General features: G+C 42.9%; 1 protein-coding gene across 3 annotated transcripts in view; it reads right to left on the reverse strand.

Annotated features, from left to right (window-relative positions):
• ATP2A2 (ATPase sarcoplasmic/endoplasmic reticulum Ca2+ transporting 2) overlaps positions 1-25,749 on the reverse strand; it is a 75,194-nt gene that overhangs the window by 17,213 nt on the left and 32,232 nt on the right. For all 3 annotated transcript variants that reach the window (XR_001886954.1, XR_001886955.1, XM_017879670.1), the window contains exons 6-11: positions 12,642-12,722; positions 9,093-9,178; positions 7,532-7,996; positions 2,098-2,186; positions 1,185-1,287; positions 24-155 (exon numbers count right to left, since the gene is read on the reverse strand). Coding sequence is in view for 1 of the 3 variants with exons in the window: in XM_017879670.1 (XP_017735159.1) it covers positions 24-155; positions 1,185-1,287; positions 2,098-2,186; positions 7,532-7,996; positions 9,093-9,178; positions 12,642-12,722 (956 nt within the window). In the remaining 2 variants the exon portion in view is untranslated. The remainder of the gene's footprint in view (positions 1-23; positions 156-1,184; positions 1,288-2,097; positions 2,187-7,531; positions 7,997-9,092; positions 9,179-12,641; positions 12,723-25,749) is intronic.

A 25,749-nucleotide genomic window follows, 5' to 3' on the forward strand; every position in this document is an offset into this window, starting at 1 on the left:
ATAAACCAGGCTCAAATACTCACTGAGTTGCAGGCATTTGCACGTTCTATTTTAGAAAGACCCTTCAATTCGGTATCAAATACATTCATCTTCTCTACTAGGCAAGTGAGAGCAGTCTCTGTAGCTTCTCCAACTTTTTCATACACACCCTTTGCCTGTATTGGTTAAAGACACAGAAAGTAGAAACAAGGGAGAAGTACATAGATAAATCTCTCTTTAATATTTTTTTCCACAAAAGCACAATCTGCCCTCTATTACAACCTTTTTTTTTTTAAACGGAGTCTTGCTCTGTTGCCCAGGCTGGAGTGCAGTGGCGCAATCTCGGCTCACTGCAAGCTCTGCCTCCCGGGTTCACGCCATTCTCCTGCCTCAGCCTCCCGAGTAGCTGGGACTACAGGCGCCCGCCACCATGCCCGGCTAATTTTTTGTATTTTAGTAGAGACGGGGTTTCACCGTGTTAGCCAGGATGGTCTTGATCTCCTGACCTCGTGATCCGCCTGTCTCGGCATCCCAAAGTGCTGGGATTACAGGCGTGAGCCACTGCACCCGGCCCTATTACATTATTGTAAGGCCATTTTTATCCTTCTCTGGAACAGGTGACCCAGATAATTAAAAACATACTCAAAGTACAGGTATGCATGTGATCTTATTCTAATAAGTAGGTTTTTCATTTCCCTTAAACATAAGATGACATCAATCACAGTATTTATTATTTCATCCAAACATAAGAAGCCACTGATCACACTATTAATTCAAAGAGTGCCTTCACATAATAATGTAATTCCATATCACTGCTTATCATTCTGAAGAGTTCACATTCTGTCTTCTGACAGGGACTGGCTTACCTTTGAGACAGAAACATACCCTTTGCTTTCAGGAAAGCATTTTCTATCCTGGGTTTTATTCATTTATAGTAAGTATGCTATCAACAGATAAGAATATCACATATACTACAACTTTTAGTTAACTAACTGCAATGCTCAGTCACAGAGGATATGTGAAAGGCTCTCAGCTTTCTTTGGTGAGGTCATGCTGGCCCCGCCATAAGGTCCTGAATGGAAAGGGGAAACAAAATCAGGCACCCGTGACTTTCGAAAGGGAGGAAGGAAGGCTAGACTTTCATTCCACCCACCCCACCCCTGAACTAGGAACAGCTATTTCTTCTAATTTATGAAGAGACTTACCTCATTGTAATCCAAAGCAGAGTCATTACAAAGAGCACAAATTGTTGCTAATTCTACCAGCCCATCATACTGGTGACATTTCACTGGTTTATCATCTTTATGCCTGCCCAAAGAGAAAACACTCTTAGAGCAGGGTGTGGTTGCCGCTATTGATTTCCCCCCACCCCCCAATTGTTTAATAATGAAAACAGAATTTTTGGGACAATATACTGGAAAAAATTCCAAAGAATCTGATGCCAGAGCCAATATTACACAAAAACAAAAGAGAGAATGCATCTCTGATATCAGAAATCAATCAGTAAAAAGACCACAATTCAATTCTTCCACCACTGACATCAGTGAATAACAAACACAGATCCCTCTTGAAAGTTTGGAGCCCAGAAGATGCAAAAAGATGACTGGAGGCCGGGCGCGGTGGCTCAAGCCTGTAATCCCAGCACTTTGGGAGGCCGAGACGGGCGGATCACGAGGTCAGGAGATCGAGACCATCCTGGCTAACAGGGTGAAACCCCGTCTCTACTAAAAAATACAAAAAACTAGCCAGGCGAGGTGGCAGCGCCTGTAGTCCCAGCTACTCGGGAGGCTGAGGCAGGAGAATGGCGTAAACCCGGGAAGCGGAGCTTGCAGTGAGCTGAGATCCGGCCACTGCACTCCAGCCTGGGCGACAGAGCGAGACTCCGTCTAAAAAAAAAAAAACAAAAAAACAAACAAACACAGATCCCTCTTGAAAGTTTGGAGCCCAGAAGATGCAAAAAGATGACTGTTCTGTTTTCAAAACATTTACTGCTTTAGTAATAAGTGTTGTCTTGAGCCACATTCAGAAAGCTGTCTTAACTTTGTAGACATGCTGCAAATCGATACAAATACTAAACTGCCACATGGGATCCTTTAAATGAGGAGGAGGGTTACTCACACTTCTCCAATAGGTGCATAAGTTGATCCAGTTATGGTAAATTCATTAAGGGAACAAGTATCACCTTCCACTCTGTCCAGAATGAACATCTGTAGGGGTAGAGGGCATCACAGTATTTAAAAGGGATTTTAAAGAAATACTACACAAATAAACTACCTTTGTTAGCTTAAGATAAAGGCAAACAACCTTTTTCATTTACAAAAACAACTAATAAAACTCACTGAGGCTCACTTGGCATCAGCAGTACTCTAACTAGCTTATATAAACTCTAACTAGCTTAATTATATTAGACTGCCTCACCCATCACACCCCTGACCAATCGAACAGTATGAAAAACAGCATCACTGAGGTGCTGGATGAATGAGCAGCAGTGGCACCAAAGACAAAACAAAACCCAAGTTATGAGGCCTATCGGTCAGGAAAAAGGTCAGTTCCAGAGAAAAGTTACTCTTTAGATTGCTCAGAATTCCAGATTTCAAATGGCTGGCTGTGAGAGTGGTATTAGGCAGTCCTGCCTTAGAGCTAAGCACAAAAGCTTGGGAAGAATAAACTCACATTTCAGAGTTGCATAAACATTTCCCAAGTAAAATAAGACAAACTGCTTCTCTGCTCCTTCCCACTTATTTTTATTGTGGCAATAGCTCATGTTCTATGAAGCGGCATAACTATATGTATACAGTAAGGAGCCCGCAGAGCTGAATGAACTGATGTTCCCTAGACAATACAGATGGAAGCATGCTTAGGAAAGGATTAATTTCATTTTTTTAAAGTGACATAAGCTATTTTCTTTTTCATTTCTTTTTTTTTTTTTGAGACGGCAGTCTCGCTTGTCGCCTAGGGCTGGAGTTGCAGGGACGCGATTCAGGGCTCACTGCAAGCTCCTGCCTCCGGGTTCCACGCACATTCTCCTGCCTGACTCAGCCTTACCCGTACGCATGGGACTACAGGCGCCCGCCCACATCGCCCGGCTAGTTTTTTTTTGTTTTTTTAGTAGAGGAGGGTTTCACCGTGTAGAGGTTTTTGTCAGGACTCGGTCTCGATCTCTCTTGAGACCTCGTGATCAGCCCGTCATCCAGAGCCTCCCACAAGCGCTAGGGATTACAGGCTTGAGCCAACCGCGCACCAGCCGCTATTTTCTTTTTTTTTTTTTTTGAGTGACGGGGTCTCGCTGTGTCGCCCAGGCTGGCGAGTGCAGTGGCGCTGGATCTTCGTTCACTGCTCAAGCTCGCCCCTCCCCGGTTCCGCCATTCTCCCGCTCAGCCTCCAAAAATTGTTTTAAGCTGGGGGGGGAAACTACAGGCCCGCCACCCTCGCCCAGCTAGGTTTTTTGTCATTTTTAGTAGAGACGGGGTTTCACCGGTGTTAGCCAGGATGGTCTTCGATTCTCCTGACCTCGTGATCCCGCCCGTCTCGGCTCCCAAAGTCGCTGGGATTACAGGCTTGAGCCACCACGCCCGGCCGCTATTTTCTTAAAGATAATTTTTCCACTGCTTGATTTGCATTCACGCCCAGTTTGGAAAAGTAAGATTTAGGCTTGTGTTTTCTTTGCAAATGAAAAGTTTTAAAACCTCCTCTAAAAAGAAAAAATTACAGAAAGTGATGTCAAAACTATAGTTTCTCATGCTTTCTCTGAAATATGAGCAATTAATAATCTGATCAAATCATTCTCTAAGGGGAATTTAAAAAATGTAAAACTCAAGTTAAAAAGGCCATGTTGAGTCGGGCGCGGTGGCTCACGTCTGTAATCTCAGCACTTTGGGAGGCCAAGGTGGGTGGATCACGAGGTCAGGAGCTCAAGATTAGTCTGGCAAAGATGGTGAAACCCCTCTCTACTAAAAATACAACAAATTAGCCGGGCCTGGTGGTGGGCACCTGTAATCCCAGCTACTCGGGAGTTTGAGGCAGAGAAGTGCTTGAACCCGGGAGGCGGAGGGTGCAGTGAGCTGAGATTGCGCCACTGCACTCCAGCCTGGGCGACAGAGTGAAACTCCTTAACAACAACAACAACAACAACAAAGCTATGTTGTGTTTTAAAAACATCATTTCAGAGCAATTCGTCTTGCATTCAATAAGGAAATTAATCTTTATTTTAAAATAACTCTTTTTTTGAGGCGGAGTTTCGTTGTTGCCTAGGCTGGATGGAGTGCAATGGCACGACTTGGCTCATTGTAACCTCCACCTCCCAGGTTCAAGTGATTCTCCTGCCTCAGCCTCCCGAATAGCTGAAATTATAGGCACCTGCGACCACGCCTAGCTAATTTTTGTAGTATTAGTGGAAATGAGGTTTCCCTGTTGGTCAGGCTGGTCTCGAACTCCTGACCTCAGGTGATCCACCCGCCTCGGCCTCCCAAAGTGCTGAAATTACAGGTGTGAACCACCGTGCCCAGCCAAAAATGTGAAATTCTCTGAGTCTATAACAAAGCCCAAAATATTCTAAAAGACATTCAGAATTTGAATCTACATGGGCTACATCTAAATGTACTTAGACATTTTTGACTGTGAACAAGTCAACCATTCAGGATATGCAGGATGAAAATCTTCCTAAGTCAAGGGCAGTTATGCAATACCCACTGCAAGAAGCCTCCTGCAGAATACCAATTAGCACCAGCTTTCTGTTGTGAGGTAGAGCTTCACTCAGAACAGGCAGGCTTTTTCTTTATTAAAGAGAGCATTTTAAGTCAAGCCATTCAAGGGAGAATAGAACAAAAAAATTTTTATAATGAACTGGGAAACTGACATTTTAAAAATTACAGTTTTACACATGGCTTACTTTCATGGACATAAAGACTATTCTGAGGAATTAAACGCTTTCAGGCTAAGTGAGACACAAAATAGTAAATAAGAAATTCCCTTTCTCTTCCTGAAACAACCAGTATGATAAAACTGACTTTTAGCCAATTCATCCAACCTTTTGGTTCCAAAAAGTAAGAACTTAAGTAGCTCAGTCAAACACCTTAATATCCTGGAGAAACCTAAGACAAACCTAGAAGCTTTTCACTTTGAAAGTTGGAACACCCCAGTTCTGTCAATTCTAAATGTGGGTTTGGACTCACAAGGAGCTTGCGGGGGAGGGAGAACCTGTATCTAAAAAATCATCATGAACTTAAAATTGGCAAGATAAAAATTCACAGGGCTTCACTGATTATAAAACAATTTCCGATGTTAAAAATAATTATCTAAAACCTGATGATAAGGCCAAGATAACTACATCTTTTCAATATCATACAGAAGCATTATTTAACAAGCCCATTCTAGGAAAACATAACACTGCTATTAAATGCTCATATTATATGAGGTTTCCCTATAATTCAGCTGTATAATTATTGCATTTATTCAGTTGTTACTTTTCTAACAGCAGGTTTAAATTATTTATTTTATCAAAGGATGGTCAAAAATTATACAATGGCCAGGCACGGAGGCTCACGCCTATAATCCCAGCACTTTAAGAGGCCGAGGAGGCGGGTAGATCACTTGAGGTCAGGAGTTTGAGACCAGCCTGACCAACATGGAGAAACCCTATCTCTACAAAAATACAAAAACTTAGCCAGGTATGGGGGGCACATGCCTGTAATCCCAGCTAGTCGGGAGGCTGAAGCAAGAGAATTGTTTGAACACAGAAGACGGAGGTTGTAGTGAGCTGAGACTGGGCCATCACACTACAGCCTGGGCAATAAGAGTGAAACTCTGTCTCAAGACAAAACAAAACGAAAACAAACTATACATATACATATACATATATATATATATATATGATGAATACACACAATAAAGCAAGTTAAAAGCAATTTTAGTCAGCCCTCTGTATCTGTGGGTTCCACATCCACTGTCAACTGAACAGCAGATAGAAAAATAACTGTGTCTGTACTGAACATGTACATTTTTTTCTTGTCATTATTTCCTAAACAACAGTTTAACTATTTACATATCATTTATAATATTACATTAGGTATTGTAAGTAATCTGGAGATGATTTCAAGTATACAGGAGGATGAACAAGGTTATATGCAAGTACTGAAGCATTTCATTTCAGTGACTTGAGCATCTGCAGAGTCTGGAATCTGAGGGAGGTCCTGGAACCAATCTCCAGTGAATACTGAGAGATGACTGTATCTACTTTTTAGGAAAAAGCATGCTTCATTCAACATGTGATAGAAAAACCAACTAGGACTTCAGGTAGAGAGGTTAACCAGCAGCTTTCTCTAGAACTTGTCTGTTAACATACACCTAGAGACAGAGGATCAGGAAAATAAGAAAGGAGGCTGAGTGTGGTGGCTCATCCTTGTAATCCCAGCTCTTTGGGAGGCCAAGGCAGGAGGATCACTTGAGCCCAGGAATTCAAGACCAGCCTGGTGACATAGTGAGAACCTATCTCTACAAAAAATAAAATAAAATAAAATAAAATAAAATAAATAGTGGGGCATGGTGTCATGCACTTGTGGTTGCAGCTACTTGCAAGGCTGGGGTGGGAGGACTTGAGCCTGGGACGTTGAGGCTGTAAGTGAGTCACAGCTGTGTGTCTTTTTTCTTTTCTTTGAGATGGAGTCTTGCTTGTCACCCAGGATTGAGTGCAGTGGCATGATCTTGGCTCACTGCAACCTCTGCCGCCTAGGTTTAAGCAATTCTCCTGCCTCAGCCTCCTGAGTAGCTGGGACTACAGGTGCATGCCACCACACCCAGCTAATTTTTGTCTTTTTTTGTAGAGATGGGGTTTCACCATATTGGTCAGGTTGGTCTCAAACTCCTGACCTCAGGTGATCCACCTGCCTTGGCCTCTCAAAGTGCTGGGATTACAGGCGTGAGCCACCACGCCTAGTCTTTTTTTTTTTTTTTTTAATTAAAGGAAAATATAATTTCTCTAATTCTCTTACATCTAATACAAGTACATCAGCCATGCAGATGTCCTGTATTTCATGAAACAGTTTTAGGAATTAAATGATTAGATTTAATCTCAATATTAGATTAATATTAGACTCTCAAATACTAGAAATTAAGCTCAGGCTATACACACAGCCCACAGAAAGGTATGAAATTACAAATCAAAAGTTTTTTTTTTTTTTTTTTTTTTTTTTGAGGCGGAGTCTCGCTCTGTCGCCCGGGCTGGAGTGCAGTGGCCGGATCTCAGCTCACTGCAAACCCCGCCTCCCGGGTTTGCGCCATTCTCCCGCCTCAGCCTCCCGAGTAGCTGGGACTACAGGCTCCCGCCACCTCGCCCGGCTAGTTTTGTGTTTTAGTAGAGACGGGGTTTCACTGTGTTAGCCAGGATGGTCTCGATCTCCTGACCTCGTGATCCACCCGTCTCGGCCTCCCAAAGTGCTGGGATTACAGGCTTGAGCCACCGCGCCCGGCCTAAATCAAAAGTTTTGATGGCATGAAGGCATATTGGTAGGATGAACAAAGAACTACCACAGGGAATATCCTAAACTACTCCTCTTACCCTGCAGACTGACATCTGGTTTGTTGTAAGTGTACCAGTCTTGTCCGAGCAGATAACAGAAGTACAACCAAGGGTTTCCACAGACGGGAGGCTTCGAACAATAGCATTTTTCTTTGCCATTCTGCGAGTTCCAAGAGCCAGGCAGGTGGTGATGACTGCAGGCAGACCTTCAGGAATGGCTGCTACAGCCAGGGCCACTGCAATTTTAAAGTAGTAAATAGCACCTCTGATCCAGGACCCTCCATGAACTGGGTCATTGAAGTGACCGATATTTATGATCCAGACTGCAATGCAAATAAGGGAGATGACTTTGGAAAGCTGTTCCCCAAATTCATCTAGTTTTTGCTGAAGGGGTGTTCTCTCCTGTTCTGTTGCCACCATTTCATCCCGGATCTTGCCAATTTCAGTGTTAACTCCAGTTGCTACCACCACTCCCATAGCTTTCCCAGCAGCAATGTTTGTACCCTAGGACAGAAGTAGAGAATTGGTCACAAGATGAATACCACATCCCAACTTAAATACCGACACTGGATTTTGACTAGGGCACCCAGATTTTCAACATATTCTACTAGGCCTTCCACTGGCTACTGTTCAAGCAACCAGCCATACAACTGTGATAACAGGCAATGCTCCATGTGGTACTTACTTATACCAGGCAGCTCTGTAATGACCCACCTAGATTTCTATTTGCAGACCATCTTCAAGCAGTGCTCTAACCCTTCTGTGTTCCCAATTTTTCAAACTCGTATAGTTCAACTCTAAGCATTCTCCACCTCTGGCTCCAACAACTCAAGGCCCCTACTTTTCTCACTGAAATAGGAAAGGCAACTAGCCCCATGGGCTATCTTGAGAACCCCAATCATGTGCCAGCATCCAAAAACCAATGAAATTAAGTGCGTGCAGTCTCTCCTACGCCATTTTAATTTCTAGTGTTATAAGAGAAGGACATGGCTTCATTATTTTCAGGGTAATTCTATTTACTTACTATGGGTAGTAGTCAGGCTCTCATACAAACTCACAAATGTCCCCAACTTAAAATCATTACAGATTCCAAACCAAAAATCCATGCATTTCCTCACTCTTCCAAAATTTTTCACATCAACAGAAAAGTGAAATAGTAAAATGAACATTCATATACTTTGCACTTAGATTCTCCAGTATTAATCGTTTGCCACACTTGCTTTCTCTCTGTCTAAACACACACCTTCTTATTGTGAACCACATACAAATAGCAGCTGTCATCTACATAATTTTGAAAATACCCTTTATTGGCTAAGGCTTTTCCAAACAAATCTACTTTTCAACTACGTTTGCAGGTAAGAGTTGGAAGATGTTTGAGCTGGTCTTTTTTTTTTTGGTCCCCCAAAACTTGCCAATTAAAAGACATCTAACTCACACATTATGTTACTGCCATATTCTGACAGCTAAGACTGACCATGAGAAGTATGATTATCCTTTAGAATGATAACAAGTGATGGTTGGCTGTGAAAAACGTAACATTTATGGACCATGAGACTTTAGAAATGTCTCTAATTAAAAACACATTTCATAAAGTACTTACAGAAAACAGCATGTTCTTTTTATCTTGGTTGACAGCTCGTGGGTCAGGGACGGGGTCAGTGTGCTTGATGACAGAGACAGACTCACCTAAGCGGGTTGTGAGACAGAAAAAACAGATCTCTGTGACCCACACCAAGAACCTAGAACTCTCATTCATGCCCACCTATTACCACTCTTAGGATAATGTCAGTGAGAGAAAAGGGGCAAAAGGCCAAATTTATTCAAAGGAGGTAAGCTGGGAAAATTTAGTAATGGAAATTAATACCAGAACAAAGGGTGTCAGGATAAAAATCAACACAATTCCAAAATAAAAAAGTGAATTTTCAAGTAGAATCCCCACTGATTACCTTTATTTTCTGGAGTAACTATTCAAATTAATTCATTTTTCAGTAATCATTTTATACTCTGATACTGTGACTGTATTATTTACATATTTGTTGTATACTTTAATAAATACTTTAACATATATACTGATACTTTTTTTTTTCCTCCCGAGACAGGGGTCTTGCTCTATCACTCAGGCTGGAATGCAATGGCACAATCAAAACTCACTACAGGCTCAACTTCCCGGGCTCAAGCCATCTTCCCAACGTGGCTTCCTGAAGAGAAGGGCATCCAATACCATGCCAGGTTAATTGTTTGGTATTTTTTTGGAGAGAAGGGGTTTTACTCTGTTGCCCAGGGTGGTCTCCAACTCGTGGATTCAAACAATTTGCTCATCTTGGCCTCCCCAAAGTGCTGGAATTACAGGTGTGGGCCACCACATCTGGCTATACTCTGAAGTAGCAATTAGCAAGTGTACTGGAAAGATCACACAGTAAATAAAGAACTACTTTTTTTTTTGAGATAGAGTCTTGCTTTGTTGCCCAGGCTGGAGTCCAGTGGCACAATCTCGGCTTACTGAAACCTCTGCCTCCTGGGCAATTCTCCAGCCTCAGCCTCCTGAGTAGCTGGGATTACAGGCGTGTGCCACCATGCCCGGCTAATTTTTGTATTTTCAGTAGAGATGGGTTTTGCTATGTTGGCCAGGTTGGTCTCAAACTCCTGACCTCAGGTGATCTACCCACATCCGCCTCCCGAAGTGCTGGGATTACAGGCATGCGCTACCATGCCCGGCTGATTTCAATTTAAAAATCACGTCACAGATATATAATTAGGGTCAATCTGAGTAAAATATGTCTCTAAATAAGTCACAAATTTTTTTTAAACTTTTTTTTTTTTTTGAGGGGGAGTCTCGCTGTCACCCGGACTGGAGTGCAGTGGCCGGATCTCAGCTCACTGCAAGCTCCGCCTCCCGGGTTCCCGCCATTCTCCTGCCTCAGCCTCCAGAGTAGCTGGGACTACAGGCGCCCGCCACCTCGCCCGGCTAGTTTTCTATTTTAGTAGAGACGGGGTTTCACCGTGTTAGTCAGGATGGTCTCGATCTCCTGACCTCGTGATCCGCCCGTCTCGGCCTCCCAAAGTGCTGGGATTACAGGCTTGAGCCACCGTGCCCGGCCTTTTTAAACTTTTAAAGTTTTTTATTATAGGCTGGGTGTGATCACTTAAGTCTGTAATCCCAGCACTTTGGGAGGTTGAGGCGGGCAGATCACTTCAGGTCAGGAGGTAAAGACCAGCCTGGCCAACATGGCAAAACCCTATCTCTACTAAAAATACAATTAGCCAGGTGCAGTGGTGTGCGCCTGTAATTCCAGCTACTAGGGAGGCTAAGGCACGAGAATTACTTGAACCCCAGAAGCAGAGGTTGCACTGAGCTGAGATTGCGCCACTGGGCGACAGAGTGCAACTCTGTCTCAAAAAAAGTTTTTCATTATAGAGACTATAACTGCTCTCTCAAATGCTTGGCCACAAGTGATCCTACTGCCTCAGCGTCCCAAAGTCCTGAAATTACAAGCATGAGCCACTGTGCCCAGCCTAAAAAGTTTTTAAATGCCTGTAATCCCAGCACTTTGGGAGGCCAAGGCGGGCGGATCATAAGATCAGGAGTTTGAGACCAGCCTGACCAACACAGTGAAACCCTGTCTCTACTAAAAATACAAAAATTAGCTAGGCGTGGTGGCGCACGCCTGTAATCCCAGACACTCAGGTGGCTGAGGCAGGAGAATAGCTTGAATCCAGGAGGCAGAGATTGCAGTGAGCCAAGATCGCGACACTACACTACAGCCTGGCAACAGAGCGAGATTCCGTCTCAAAAAAAAAAGTTTTTAAATGGCAACTGTGTCTTTAGGGCACACTATGAGAATTTCACAAATATAACCCAACCATTTCCCCAACATTTTATGGCTTAACTGGCCTCCAGTTTGTTGTTGCTAATCAGAGTTTTAGTAAGTAAGCTATTTATAAAGAAACAAAACAAAAAAAAAAAAAAAAAAATAGAGCCCAGGTTACTCATATCACTGTCTCCACAACATTAGTTGTTTTTCAAAACTGATAATCAGATAAATCTTGAGAGCCTTTAGACTTTATATTTACTATTTAATCCAAGTTAGCATTGTATTTAAAGTTAATTCTTCTGATAAACTTACTTCCAGTTAATATGAACCCTCCACCCTAGATTGTACTTTAATCACACACAAACGGGAAAATGTTTCAAATAATTGTGCAAACTCCAGGTAGTACAACTTTCATCTCTTATGGGGCTAACTTTTGTTAACTGTGTATCTGCATATTGTAAAGATGGATGCAACATTAGCACTCCTCCAATGAAAAAAATTATAGCACTGGAGTCTATTTTTCTTGCCTGGAAAAAGGACATCGAATAAGTAATTTGCTTTCCACAAAACAGACAAGTCAACCTTAAGATTCTTACCAATGGTAATGAAGACATTACAACTTTTTTTTTTGGAGACAGAGTCTTGCTCTGTTGCCCAGGCTGGAGTGCAGAGGCACAAGCGTGGCTCACTGTAGCCTTGACAGGCACAAGTGATCTTTTCACCCAGCCTCCTGAGTAGCTGGGATTACAGGCCTGGCTAATTTTTGTATTTTTTGTAGATATGGGCTTTTGCCATGTTGCCCAGGCCGGTCTTTAACTCCTGGGCTCAAGCCATCTGCCAGCTTCAGTCTCCCAAAGTGTTGGAATTACAAGCGTGAGCCCCCATGCCCAGCCATTTTATTTTGTTTTTAAATCATGCCTTTAAAACCATATTGGCAACCAGGTGCAGTGGTTCACATCTGAAATCCCAGCACTTTGGAAGGCTGAGGCAGGTGGATCACCTGAGGTCAGGAGTTCAAGACTAGCCTGACCAACAAGGTGAAATGCTGTCTCTACTAAAAATACAAAAATTAGCTGGGTATGGTGGCAGGAGCTTGTAGTTCCAGCTACTCAGGAGGCTGAGACTGGAGAACTTCCTGAACCTGAGAGGTGGAGGTTGCAGTGAGCTGCAATCACGCCACTGCACTCCAGCCTGGGCAACGGAGCGAGACAAAATAAGTATCTTAGAGAGGATTAAGATGGGATACCATAAAGGGACAGTGAGGCAAGAGCCAACTCTATTGGCATGGGACATGAGAAGGTCTTCAGAAATTCAATGACCTAATATATCATATTTACCTGTGAGAATCGACTGGTCAACTCTTAGTGTGGTAGATTTGATGGAAGTTAACCTTATATCAGCAGGAACTTTGTCACCAACTAATTAGGAGAAAAAAAAAGGCAGCTGAAATGAGCAACTTTTACAACTATGTTATCTAAAGATGAATTTGTCTCCAAATCAATTTTTAAAGATAATAAATGATCTGCATATAATACAAATACATAAAATTCTGTTAAAGCAAGCAGTGTGATCAACCTTTCTCGGGGTAATAAAAAACTTTAGATGGATTCAAGATTTGAATTAGGAAGGAAGAGAATGAGCCTTAAGGAAACCTAACTACATACATTATTCTAACAAGTTTTGCTCTGTATCTTCAGACAGGCCTTCAAGCTTTCACTTTAAGAATACTTTCCTAGTTAGCAATAATAAGTAACATATTTTCTTAGGTTTACAAGGCACAGCAAAGAGAATAAAGTTGTGTATGCCATGATTCATTCCATCAAAAAGGCTAAATTATTGTGAACAGGAAGCAAATGGCCCCCTTTAAAAAGATACTCAACGAAACACAGGGCAAATGCAAAATCAAACTATACACTAACACTTTTTTTTAAAAGACAGGGTCTTGCTCTGTCACCCAGGATGTAGAGATCAGTGGGGCAATCACAGCTCACCGCACCCTTGACCTACAGGTGCACATCACCTGGGCAACAAAGCTAGTCTCCATCTCAAAAAGCAATATAAAATAAAATGTTTATTTCCAAGTTAGTCTTAGCTCTTCCACTATTTCAAACCCTTTGATATGCTCATAAACATGTAATTAATCATACTAAAATGACAACTTCTGAAGGTATAAACACACACCTCTGGGAAGGTGTAGCAAACTAGTAACACTGGGCAGCTGGGACATATATCCTTTGATACCTTTTGAAATATCAATTAATGGGAGGCTGAGGCAGGAGAATGGCATGAACCCGGGAGGCAGAGCTTGCAGTGAGCTGAGATTGTGCCACTGCACTCCAGCCTGGGCGACACAGCGAGACTCCGTCTCATTAAAAAAAAAAAAAAGAAATATCAATTAAATGAATAATAAACCTCTTGCATAACCTGAAGATCTTTAAGTCAACTGAGTCTTCTTTCCTAGGCCAACAAGTTCCTTTAATAGCTCTAAAAGGGCCCAAATCTCAGCCCCTTTCCTTGATGTGTATCAAGTGAAATGCCGCAACATAGCCCAAGTAACAGATAAAGCCATGCACCTTGAGAATAGTGCCCAGCCCTCTGCTGGTATTCAAATATTGCTGAATGAGTGCACAATCACACGAGGCAGCTGGACATAAAACAGCTGTCCACTAATCCCAACACTTTGGGAGGGTGAGGCGGGAGGATCACTTGAGGCCAGGAGTTCGAGACCAGCCTGGCCAACATGGCAAAAACTCATCTCTACTAAAAATATAAAAAATTAGCCGGGAGGAGTGCCTGTAGTCTCAGCTACTCAGACGGTTGCAGTGAGCTGAGTTCACACCACTGCATTCTAGCTTTGGAGACAGAGCAAGACTTTGTCTCAAAACAACAATAACAACAAAACAGCTCTCTGTGATTTTCTGAAAGATAATTAACGTGGTTTTCTAAGTCTTATGCAAGGGCGCAGCTACAAATTAGGCAAGCAAATTCTCCCATACTTGCAGATGGCATTTTTAAGTCAAATCATTTTTCAGACTTAACTCTCCATACTGAATTGCGTGCTACCAGTCATATACAAAATGGCAAAATAGCACTCCTGTCCAAAAAGTAAACATTGAACTTCTTATTTTTTATTTTCTTTCCAGAGACAGAGTCTTGCTCTGTCGCCCAGGCTGGAGTGCAGTCGCATGATCTCGGCTCACTGCAACCTCCACCTCCTGGGTTCAAGCAATTCCCCTGCCTCATCCTCCTGAGTACCTGGGACTATAGGCGTGTGCCACCACACCTGGTCTAATTTTTGTATTTTCAGTAGAGACAGGGTTTTACTATATTAGCCAGGCTGGTCTCAAACTCCTGACCTCAGGCAATCCACCCGCCTTGGCCCCCCAAAGTGCTGAGATTACAGGTGTGAGCCACCACACCCGGCCAGCATTGAACTTCTTAAACCTTCAAATTAGTTCTGATTTTTCTCCACTTCGGAGCTTAAGTTCTGGGAGAGTATGGTTTACTTTTTAAATCTGAGTGCAGAGAAACAACCCTATAGCCTAAGTAAGCAATGTGGTCACAAGGTGGCACAGAGTTTGTCAATATATAATCTCAAGAGGCAAAGATCACCCTTGCATTTGACTGCAGGGATACATAAGCTAAGGTGAAATTCCTGCTGGAAATGCTTATGCAATGAACAGCAATATTCAGACTGAATCAATGAGAACCTTTCATTTTAATATAATTCTGCTCTAACTACACTGAAGAGAGTACATCTAACAGATAATTTATGACAACAAAGTAACTATATTCTAAACTCTAGTGGTCTTTAACAGCTAACACGACTTATACTGCACTATTTCTGCCTGTCATGATTAACCTGATCCTACATGCCCTCGAACATTTCAAAAAGAGGACAAATGCATTGATGAATATTATGACCCTAAATGGAAAATTTATTTCCAAATGTTCATTTGGTGTCTGAGGATCTGATTTATGTCAATGTCATGATCCTATGTAGTAGAAGACTTCTGTCCAATGTGAGATAGTGGTTGTCAATCTAAAAACACTATTTTATTTCTGCACTGTAACTGATGACCACAGATTTAAACAATTCAATATATAAACCCTAGCTCATACTCTCATATACTTGATAAATTTTAAAAGGCCAACAAATCTAATATTTAAATTGAGTACAACCTACAGGAGGATGCAAAAGCAATGTTTTGGCATGTATTTTGCTGTGTTTCAGCAGAAGCTCAGAGGATTTGAAATAAACAGAAAATGTATTTTTCAGGTAAGAAATACCAAGGTTAATTTCCCGGATAACACTGCCAACATATTACAGGTTGAGTATCCCTTACCCAAAATGCTTGCAACCAGAATTTTAAAATTGAAATCTGGAGTGTTTGATTTATATTCTTACTGTTGAACATCTCTAAACAAAAAACCCAAAATCTGAAATGCTCCAATAAGCATTTCCCTTGAGCATCATATGTTGGTGCTCAAAAAGTTTCTGATCTTTGAGCTTTTCAGATTAGGGATATCCAATCGTTATCTAACAATATAGCACATATATACTATTATATATATATTTAGTATTGGTCCTACCTAACACTAATAGTTACATCTACAGGACCAACAGGTAGTACAGGACTATAGGTCTTACCTATTGGTCGTATAGTATAAATATACAGTATGTGTAGTATATATTTATTACATACAGTAAGGCCTGACACAGTGGCTCAAGTCTGTAATCCCAGCACTTTGGGAGGCGGGGGCAGGTGGATCACAAGGTCAGGAGATCGAGACCATCCTGGCTAACAGTGTGAAACCACGGCTCTACTAAAAGTACAAAAAAATTAGCCGGGCGTGGTGGCGGGCACCTGTAGTCCCAGCTACTTGGGAGGCTGAGGCAAGAGAATGGTGTGAATTCGGGAGGCGGAGCTTACATTGAGCTGAGATCGCGCCACTGCACTCCAGCCTGGGCGACAGAGTGAGACTCCATCTCAAAATAAATAAATAAATTATATTCAGTATTAATATATACTATATATTATGTATATGAAAAATTATATTTATACTGGCATTATAAGGAAACCAATATGTACTCTTTCCCTAAGGGTCTACTAAAATATATGAAAGGGGTTTCTTTGCTGTGCAGAAATTGTATTGATACACATTTAACTGTTGGCCAAATACTGAGGAACATCTTAAATGTCAAATGCTAGAGGAACAAATGCTAGAGGAACAAATGTCAAATGCCTGGAAAGCCCTTAAATACTGACCACAGCTGTTCTGAATGTTTCCATCTTACAACTTCCATTCTAATCAAGTGGCAATTAAATATTTAGAAACGACAAGAAGAGTTTTCTGGGGGTCTTTTACAGATTCTTTAAGAGTATGATTAAATGCATTTGGAGTGGGGTCTAGGAATCCACATTTTTTTTTCATTTTTTATTCTTACAGACAGGGTCTCACTCTGTCACCCAGGCTGGAGTGCACTGACGTGATCACGGTGAACTGCAGCCTTGAACTCCTGGGCTCAAGTGATCTTCCCACCTCAGCCTCCCAAGCAGCTAGGACTACTGGTATGTGCCACTGCACCAGGCTAATTTTAAAATTAAGAATCCATATTTTTAAAAAAGTTCTACAAATATACTAGAAAATTAATACAACAGAAAATGCAGTAACTAGGGTCATGGATCCTATGAACCACTTTTCTGTTGTGCTGTTTCTCATCTACCAGGCACACCAACTCGAAGCTAAAAAGCTTCAAAGCCTCCCAACACTTGGGAAATGTGCTACCTTAGAGTTTCTATGTTTAATTGGCTTCTATTAGAAACTGATCTTTGTAGAAAGATATTGAAGAAACATAAATCCAAACCGGTTTTAAAAACCTGCTATAGACTGGGCGCGGTGGCTCATGCCTGTAATCCCAGCACTTTGGGAAGCTGAGACAGGCAGATCACCTGAGGTCAGGGGTTCGAGACCAGCTTGGCCAACATGGTGAACCCCCGTCTCTACTAAAAATACAAAAATTAGCCAGGCGTGGTGGTGGGTGCCTGCAATCCCAGCTACGTGGGAGGCTGAAGCAGGAGAATCGCTTGAGCCCCGGAGGCAGAGGTTGCAGTGAGCCGAAGCTGCGCCACTGTACTCCAGCCTGGGTAGAGGACTCCATCTCAAAAACAAACCAACCAACCTGCCATATTCTAGTATTTTCTTAGCTAGAAAGACCATCACATCATCTTGACCAACCAATGTCCTCTTCATTTTATGCACAGCAACTCAGGCTAGGAAGTAAAAGGAGCCTTCTCTAAGGAAGCTCAGTTAATGAAAACCTTTGTTCAACTTGCTGTGTGACTGTTATATTCCTTTTGTTGATATTAGAGTCAATTTAGGGTTGACTCTATTAGGAAAACAGGTTCTCTTACAGTTAAAAGGTCCATGAAAGTAAAGGTCCACTGAATACTTTTAAAGTGAAGACACAACAATTTCCCTTTGTCTGGAGAGGCTTCTGTGAATTTCAGACAAAGGATTTTGTGCATGAAGAGCAGGCAAGGCTGTTCCGATGATCACATCCTGTAACATTTCCCCAGTGAGGCATGTCAATGCCCTTAGGGCAAGTGGTAGTGGAAAATTCTCACTCTTGCCAAAGGGATGCTCCGCAATTTTTTCTTTCAAAAGTTTTTCTCTGACTCTTTGGATGGAGGCAGGTATAATAAAAGAATAAACTCTGAATTACCTTCCATTTAACACCTGACATCTTTCAAATTCAGCTCTTGAAAATCCACAGCTCTTTAATTTGCTATTACAATAAAGATTTCCAATCTGAACAAAATCCTCACAGTATACTTAAAGTTGGGTTACCAAGAGTGCAAGTAAGAGTTCATTAAATTAACAGTTTGCCACATTTTAGAACTCAACGCAAGCGTTCTTTTAACCTTACAAGAAGTGTTTATAAGCCATGATACTTAAACATTATGTGTACCACTTATGTCAAATATAAATAGTGATGGTTAAAACTAGCATTATTCAGGCCGGGCATGGTGGCTCATGCCTGTAATCCCAGTACTTTGGGAGGCCAAGGCAGACGAAGCACTTGAGGTCAGGAGTTTGAGACCAGCCTGGCCAACATGGTGAAACTCTGTCTCTACTAAAAATATAAAAATTAGCCTGGCATGGTGGCTGGCGCCTATAATCATAGCTACTTGGGAGGCTGAGGTTGCAGTAGGCTGAGGTTGCAGTGAGCTGAGATTGCGCCACTGCACTCCAGCCTGGGTGACACTGTGAGACTCCATCTTAAAAAAACACAAACAAACCAAAAACCAGCATTATTTTTTTAAAAAATTCTTTTTACTAATCAATTGTATTATGCATTTAAAAAACCCTAATTTATTGTGGCAAATACCAGAGTTATTAAAATCTTTTATTCTTTTATAAGAAAAACCACTATGGCCGGGCGCGGTGGCTCAAGCCTGTAATCCCAGCCATTTAGATCTTTGGGAGGCGAAGACGGGTGGATCACGAGGTCCAGTGAGATGCGAGAGCCCATCCTGGCTAACTGGTGAGAACCCCGTCTCTACTAAAATACCAAAAAACTAGCCCGGGGCGACGTGGCGGGCGGCCTGTAGTCCCAGTTACTTGGGAGGCTGAGGCAGAGAATGGTGTGAACCCCGGGAGGCGGAGCTTGGCCAGTGAGCTGAAATCCGGCCACTGGCACTCCAGGCCTGGGCGGCCAGAGCGCAGACCTCCGTCTCAAAAAAAAAAAAAAAAAAAAAAAAAGAAAAACAACTACGTAAGACCAGAAATTACCTTCTAAATACCACTTTTGTTTTTAAATCTAAATGGCTCCTAGGAAGAGCAAGCCATAACAGAATTATCCTAAACTACTTAAACATTTGTGATTCAAACATTTTCACTGTGTTTCCAATTTGAGTCATAAATTTTTTAGTTTAGCAGACTGAATGAAATTCTTCATTTGAGAAGCTCTACTTGACTACTTTAAACTACTTCCAGGCCTCACGGTGAACAGGGAAGGAACATTACACAATACCACAGTATACTACTATGGTTTGCTTCCAATCTGTTTCTTAGACAGTACTGTCTTTAAAATGGCAAATGTGATCTCCTCCTGTTTTAAAATCTTTCAACAGCTTCTTTGGCATCCCAACCCGGGCTTATAACAGCCTCCACGACCCAAGTGCTGTTTGCCTCTCACCCTCTCACCTCCCTCTGAGCACCACACACTATGTTCTTCAGTTCCTCTAACTTGTTTCTGGGCCTTCACATACCCTTCCTTCTCCCATAAATAGTAAGGCTTTCCTCTAACTCCCAGATTAGACCGGCATCCCTCACTGTGTGCCCACAGAGCATCCTGTCCTTTCCTTACACTCGCATGGTTTTCATGAATCTTCCACACTAAAACCAAAAGCTCCATACAGGCAGAGTCACTCAGACACCACTGATCTCCTAGCCCTACCACTATACCTGGCACATAGTGGGTGTCGAATAAAATATTTGTCAGTGAATAAAATACTTGGTACACATATTTCCTTTAGTATACATGTATCAAAAGACTTCTAATTACCAAGTTGAAGAACATCACAAAGCTAGAAACAATAAAAAATTAGGGTCCAAAGAGATAACAGCTTTGGTTAAGCTAAATGAGGTTCAATAATGGTAGTTGCTTAAATTCTACAGTTAGACTAAAACCAAAATAATCCATGCCAGGAAAAGTCTAGAAATTTAGGAATGGGGGGATGGGAAGAACACCTGAGAAAGACTGTGATTTTAGCTGGTAGAGTAATTAAGGCTGCCAAAGAAGTTTCCATAGACTGTCAGAAGACAAAAAATGTCTAGAATGACAACCAGACTCCATTTACATAACTGCATTCAATCTGGGTACCAAAGAGAACTACCAAGATGGTGAAGGGTTTGAAACAAACGCTAAGACTAACTTGGAAATAAACATTTTGTTTTATTTTACTTTTTGAGATGGAGAATAGCTTTGCTGCCCAGACTGAAGTGCAGTGGCATGGTCTTGGCTGGCTGTAACCTCCACCTCCCAGGTTCAAGTGATTTTCCTGCCTCAGCCTCGCCAGTAGCTGGGATTACAGGTGTCCATCCCCACACCCAGCTAATTTTGTTTGTTTGAGATGGAGTGTTGCTCTGTCGCTCAGGCTGGAGTGCAGCGGCGAGATCGCGGCTCACTGCAACCCCTGCCTCCCGGGTTCAAGCAATTCTCCTGCCTCCCTCCCAAATACCTGGGACTACAGGCATGCACCAATGTGGCCGGCTAATTTTTGGATTTTTAGCAGAGATGGGGTCTCACCACGTTGGCCAGGCTGGTCTCAAACTCCCAATCTCAAGTGATTCGCCCGCCTCGGCCTCTCAAGGTGCTGGGATTACAGGCGTGAGCCACTGCACCCGGCCAAAAATAAAAATTTTAGGATACAACATACTGCTGACATTTGACAGTCCTAGGACTGCCACAAATTGCCACATGCTCCTGGGTAAGTTACAAACTCTGAGTTTTAGTCTTCTCATCCCCTAAAATAAGGTTTCATAAGCTCCCCTCCAGATCTAAACTGGTAATAAATAAGATTTCTATGTGGTCCCAAATTAAAAGCTAACATTAAAATTAATTAAAAAATTTTTAAAAACAGACAAAATATACTTTAGCTCATAAGCAGTATTTTATAATGAACTGACAGGCCGGGCGCGGTGGCTCAAGCCTGTAATCCCAGCACTTTGGGAGGCCGAGACGGGTGGATCGCGAGGTCAGGAGATCGAGACCAACCTAGCTAACACGGCGAAACCCCGTCTCTACTAAAAAATACAAAAAACTAGCCGGGCGAGTTGGCGGGCGCCTGTAGTCCCAGCTACTTGGGAGGCTGAGGCAGGAGAATGGCGTAAACCCGGGAGGCGGAGCTTGCAGTGAGCTGAGATTCGGCCACTGCACTCCAGCCTGGGTGACAGAGCGAGACTCCGACTCAAAAAAACAAAAAAACAAAAAAACAAAAAATAATGAACTGACTAAAAAAATGACATTGGTCATTAAGCAAGTTTCCAGTTACTAGAGTTATAAGGGGTAGAAAGGTAACCAATTCATTAGATGTTGCAGAGGCAACCATGCACTAAGCAATGTTAGAGTACTCCCGCCTACCTACCAACCAATAGAGATTCTTATCACAAAAGAAAAATGTGGGCCGGGCGCGGTGGCTCAAGCCTGTAATCCCAGCACTTTGGGAGGCCGAGACGGGCGGATCACGAGGTCAGGAGATCGAGACCATCCTGGCTAACATGGTGAAACCCCATCTCTACTAAAAATACAAAAAAAAAATTAGCCGGGCGAGGTGGCGGGCGCCTGTAGTCCCAGCTACTCGGGACGCTGAGGCAGGAGAATGGCGGGAACCCGGGAGGCGGAGCTTGCAGTGAGCTGAGATCTGGCCACTGCACTCCAGCCTGGGCGACAGAGCGAGACTCCGTCTCAAAAAAAAAAAAAAAAAAAAAAAAAGAAAGAAAAATGTGCACTTAAAAGATCAAACACCATTCCTCTTCCCCTCTTTCAACAAATATATAGTTAACAGTATATATTCTGAACATCTCTTTATGCATAACATTTACTACAACGTCCCTAAAACAATATCAGACCCTTTATATTTATCCACACCTGTCTCATTTTAAAAAGTGGCTGTATAGTAATAATAAGCAGTGAAATTTTGAGACTGTTATTTCTAGACCAGGTACTGCTGGAAGAGCTTCATAGGTTACTAATTCAATCTTCACAACTCTAAGGAAGGCTCTATTATCTTTACTCCCTCCCTGTTTATAGATGAGGAAAATGAGGCACTAAAAGGTACTTATTCAAGGTCACAGTATTTCACAACCATACCATGAACTAAATGAATCACCCTCCATTTTTATGGCTATCTAGTTATTTCTAACATTTCCTTTTACAGTGTTACAGGATTAACATCTTTGTCTATATCTTTTACTTTTGCATACAAATATATACTCCCACCAAGTTTATGTCCCCCCTATTTCCCCATTCTCTCAATCTTGTATTTTTCTGGCACTGGTAATGCCAAGCCCTTTGTTTTACTTTTTTTTTTTTTTTTTTTGAGACAGTGTTTCATTCTTGCTGCCTAGGCTGGAGTGCAATGGCACGACAGCGGCTCACCACAACCTCTGCCTCCTATTCTCTCAATCTTGTATTTTTCTGGCACTGGTAATGCCAAGCCCTTTGTTTTACTTTTTTTTTTTTTTTTTTTTTGAGCCAGTTTCACTCTTGCTGCCCAGGCTGGAGAGCAACGGCACAATAGCGGCTCACCGCAACCTCTGCCTCCTGGGTTCAAGTGAATTCTCCTGCCTCAGCCTCCCGAGTAGTTGGGATTGCAGGCACGCACCACCATGCCCAGTTAATTTTGTATTTTTAGTAGAGACAGAGTTTCTCCATGTTGGCCAGGCCAGTCTCCAACTCCCGACCTCAGGTGACCTGCCCGCCTCGGCCTCCCAAAGTGCTGGGATTACAAGGTGTAAGCCACTGCACCTGGCCGCCAAGCCCTTTGTTTTTCATGCCTGTAACCCCAACACTTTGGGAGGCTGAGGGTGGGTGGATCTCTTGAGGTCAGGAGTTCGAGACCAGCCTGGCCAACATGGTGAAACCCCATCTCTATTAAAAAAAAATACAAAATAGCCAGGTGGGGTGGTGCACACCTATAATCCCAGCTAATGAGAAAGCTGAGGCAGGAGAATCACTTGAACCCAGGAGGTGGAGGTTCCAGTGGTCTGAGATTGTGCCACTGCACTCCAGCCTGGGTGACAGAGTCTCGCTCTGTCTCAAAAAAAAAAAAAAGTTCCATTATCTTTTAATATAAAAGTTGGTCATAGTTAAATCTGGCCATCTAGGTGGTTTTGTGTCAATGCTTAGGAAAGGTGGTTCCCCTTGGCTGGCCACGGTGGCTCACTCCTGTAATCCTACCACTCTGGGAGGCGGAGGCAGGCGGATCACGAGGTCAGTAGATCGAGACTATCCTGGTTAACATGGTGAAACCCCATCTCTACTAAAATAGACAAAAAATTAGCCAAGCATTGTGGTGGGCACCTGTAGTCCCAGCTACTCGGGAGGCTGAAGCAGGAGAATGGCATGAACCCAGGAGGCGGAACTTGCAGTGAGCCAAGATCACGCCACTGCACTCCAGCCTGGGTAACAAAGCGATTCTGTCTCAAAAAAAAAAAAAAAAAAAAAAAAGGAAAGGTGGTTCCCAAACCACATGGTTTCTTCTCCTTTGTCCAAAATCTTCATCTCAGTAGCAAGAATGAAAAGGTTGGCACTTCCTGGTACTGTGACTACCACTGAATCATGGGGAGTGGAGAGTAGGTGATTACAGGAAATCAGGAAGGAAATGCCAGCCCCATGAAAATCAGGTCAGGCTTCAAGATCAACTGGCCTATCATGGTCTGATGGTTGAGGAGATCTCTCATTTCTCACAGTTCTTAATGTCTTAGCTATTCTGATAGTGCTCAGAAGCTCTCAAACTCAAAAACTCTTTTTTTTTTTGAGACGGAGTCTCGCTCTGTCGCCCAGGCTGGAGTGCAGTGGCCGGATCTCAGCTCACTGCAAGCTCCGCCTCCCGGGTTTACGCCATTCTCCTGCCTCAGCCTCCCAAGTAGCTGGGACTACAGGCGCCCGCCAACTCACCCGGCTAGTTTTTTTTTTGTATTTTTTAGTAGAGCTGGGGTTTCACCGTATTAGCCAGGATGGTCTCAATCTCCTGACCTCATGATCCGCCCGTCTTGGCCTCCCAAAGTGCTGGGATTACAGGCTTGAGCCACCGCGCCCGGCCTAACTCTCTACTTCTAATTCATCTATGCTGATTTTTGTTTTAGACTATTTTGCTCTTCTGCTTATCCATTTTCTAGACTAGTAAGTTATACTTTGGCTTTGGAAACACAGGTATGGCTTCCAGGATTTACAGAACAACTGAAACAATTTCTTTTTTTTTCCTTTTGAAACAGAGTCTCGCTCTGTCCTGGAATGCAGTCGTGCAATCCTGGCTCACTGCAGCTTCCATCTCCTGGGTTCAAGTGATTCTCGTGCCTCAGCCACCCAAGTAGCTGGGATTACAGGCACCCACCATCACACCCGGGTAAGTTTTGTATTTTCAGTGAAGACGGGATTTCACTATGTTGGCTGGGCTGGTCTCGAACTCCTGGGCTCAAGTGATCTGCCCGCCTTGGCCTCCTACAGTGCTGGGATTACAGGCATGAGTGACCACGCCCGGCCTGTACTTCAGTTTTTAAAACCAAATAGCTAGAATCCTGAGGTGGACTTTCTAAGGAGGAGGACAAATGAACCTCCTGAAGTTGCACGTAAGATTTCAATATATGTTTTTGGGGAAGAAAGTCCATAAGTTTCATTAATTCTCAAAGGGACTATGATCTAGAAATGATTAAGATCTGCTCTAGAGCTTTGCTACTCTAATTATTGACGTGGGACCGTGTTAGAAATGCAGAATAATCAGGCCCCATTTCAGACTGAACCAATCAAAACATACATTTTAACAAAATCCCCAGGTAATTCCTACACACATGAAGTTAGAGAAACACTGATCTAAGCAGTGTGCGAAATCTTAAGGCTCCCCACCCCCCAGCCTTTTTTTGGGAGACAGGGTTTTACTCTGTCACTCAGGCTGGAGTGCAGTGGGATGATCACGGCTCACTGCAGCCTCCTGGACTCAAGCCATCTTCCTCTACCTTGGCCTCCGGAGTAGCTAGACTACAGGTACACACCAACACATCTTGCTAATTTTTTTTTTTTTTTGAGACAGGGTCTCATTCTGTCACCCAGGCTGGAGTGTACTGGCACAATCTTAGCTCACTGCAGCCTTGACCTCCCAGGCTCAAGTGATCCTCTCACCTCAGCCTTCCGAGAAAAGGGGACTACAGGAGTGCACCACCATGCCCAGCCAATTTTCATTTTTTATTTTTTAAGAGATGGGGTCTTTCCATGTTGCCCAAGCTGGTCTCAAACTCCTGAGCTCAAGTGAACCTCCTGCCTCAGCCTCCCAAAGTGGCGGCATGAGCCATGGCGCCCAGCCTCACTATGCAAATTTTTAAAACTTTTTTGTAGAGACAAGGTCTCAGTATGTTGCCCAGGCTGGTCTCAAACTCCTGGGCTCAAGTGATCCTCCTGCCACGGCCTCCCAAAATGCTAGGATTGCAGGGATAAGCCACTGCACCCGGCCAACACCCCCTTTAAAAAAAAAAAAAAATTCTCATTTTCATATTTTACAAAAGACTTTGGTACAGAGATTGTCGTGGCCCACAAAACCCAAAATACTGGCTGGATGCTATAGCTCACATCTATAATCCCAGCATTTTTTTTTTTTTTTGGAGATGGAGTCTCGCTCTGTCGCCCAGGTTGGAGTGCAGTGGTGTGATCTCGGCTCACTGTAA

The sequence above is a fragment of the Rhinopithecus bieti genome, unplaced genomic scaffold, assembly GCF_001698545.2.
Source record: "Rhinopithecus bieti isolate Rb0 unplaced genomic scaffold, ASM169854v2 scaffold_11933, whole genome shotgun sequence".
NCBI classification, from domain to species: Eukaryota; Metazoa; Chordata; class Mammalia; order Primates; family Cercopithecidae; genus Rhinopithecus; species Rhinopithecus bieti.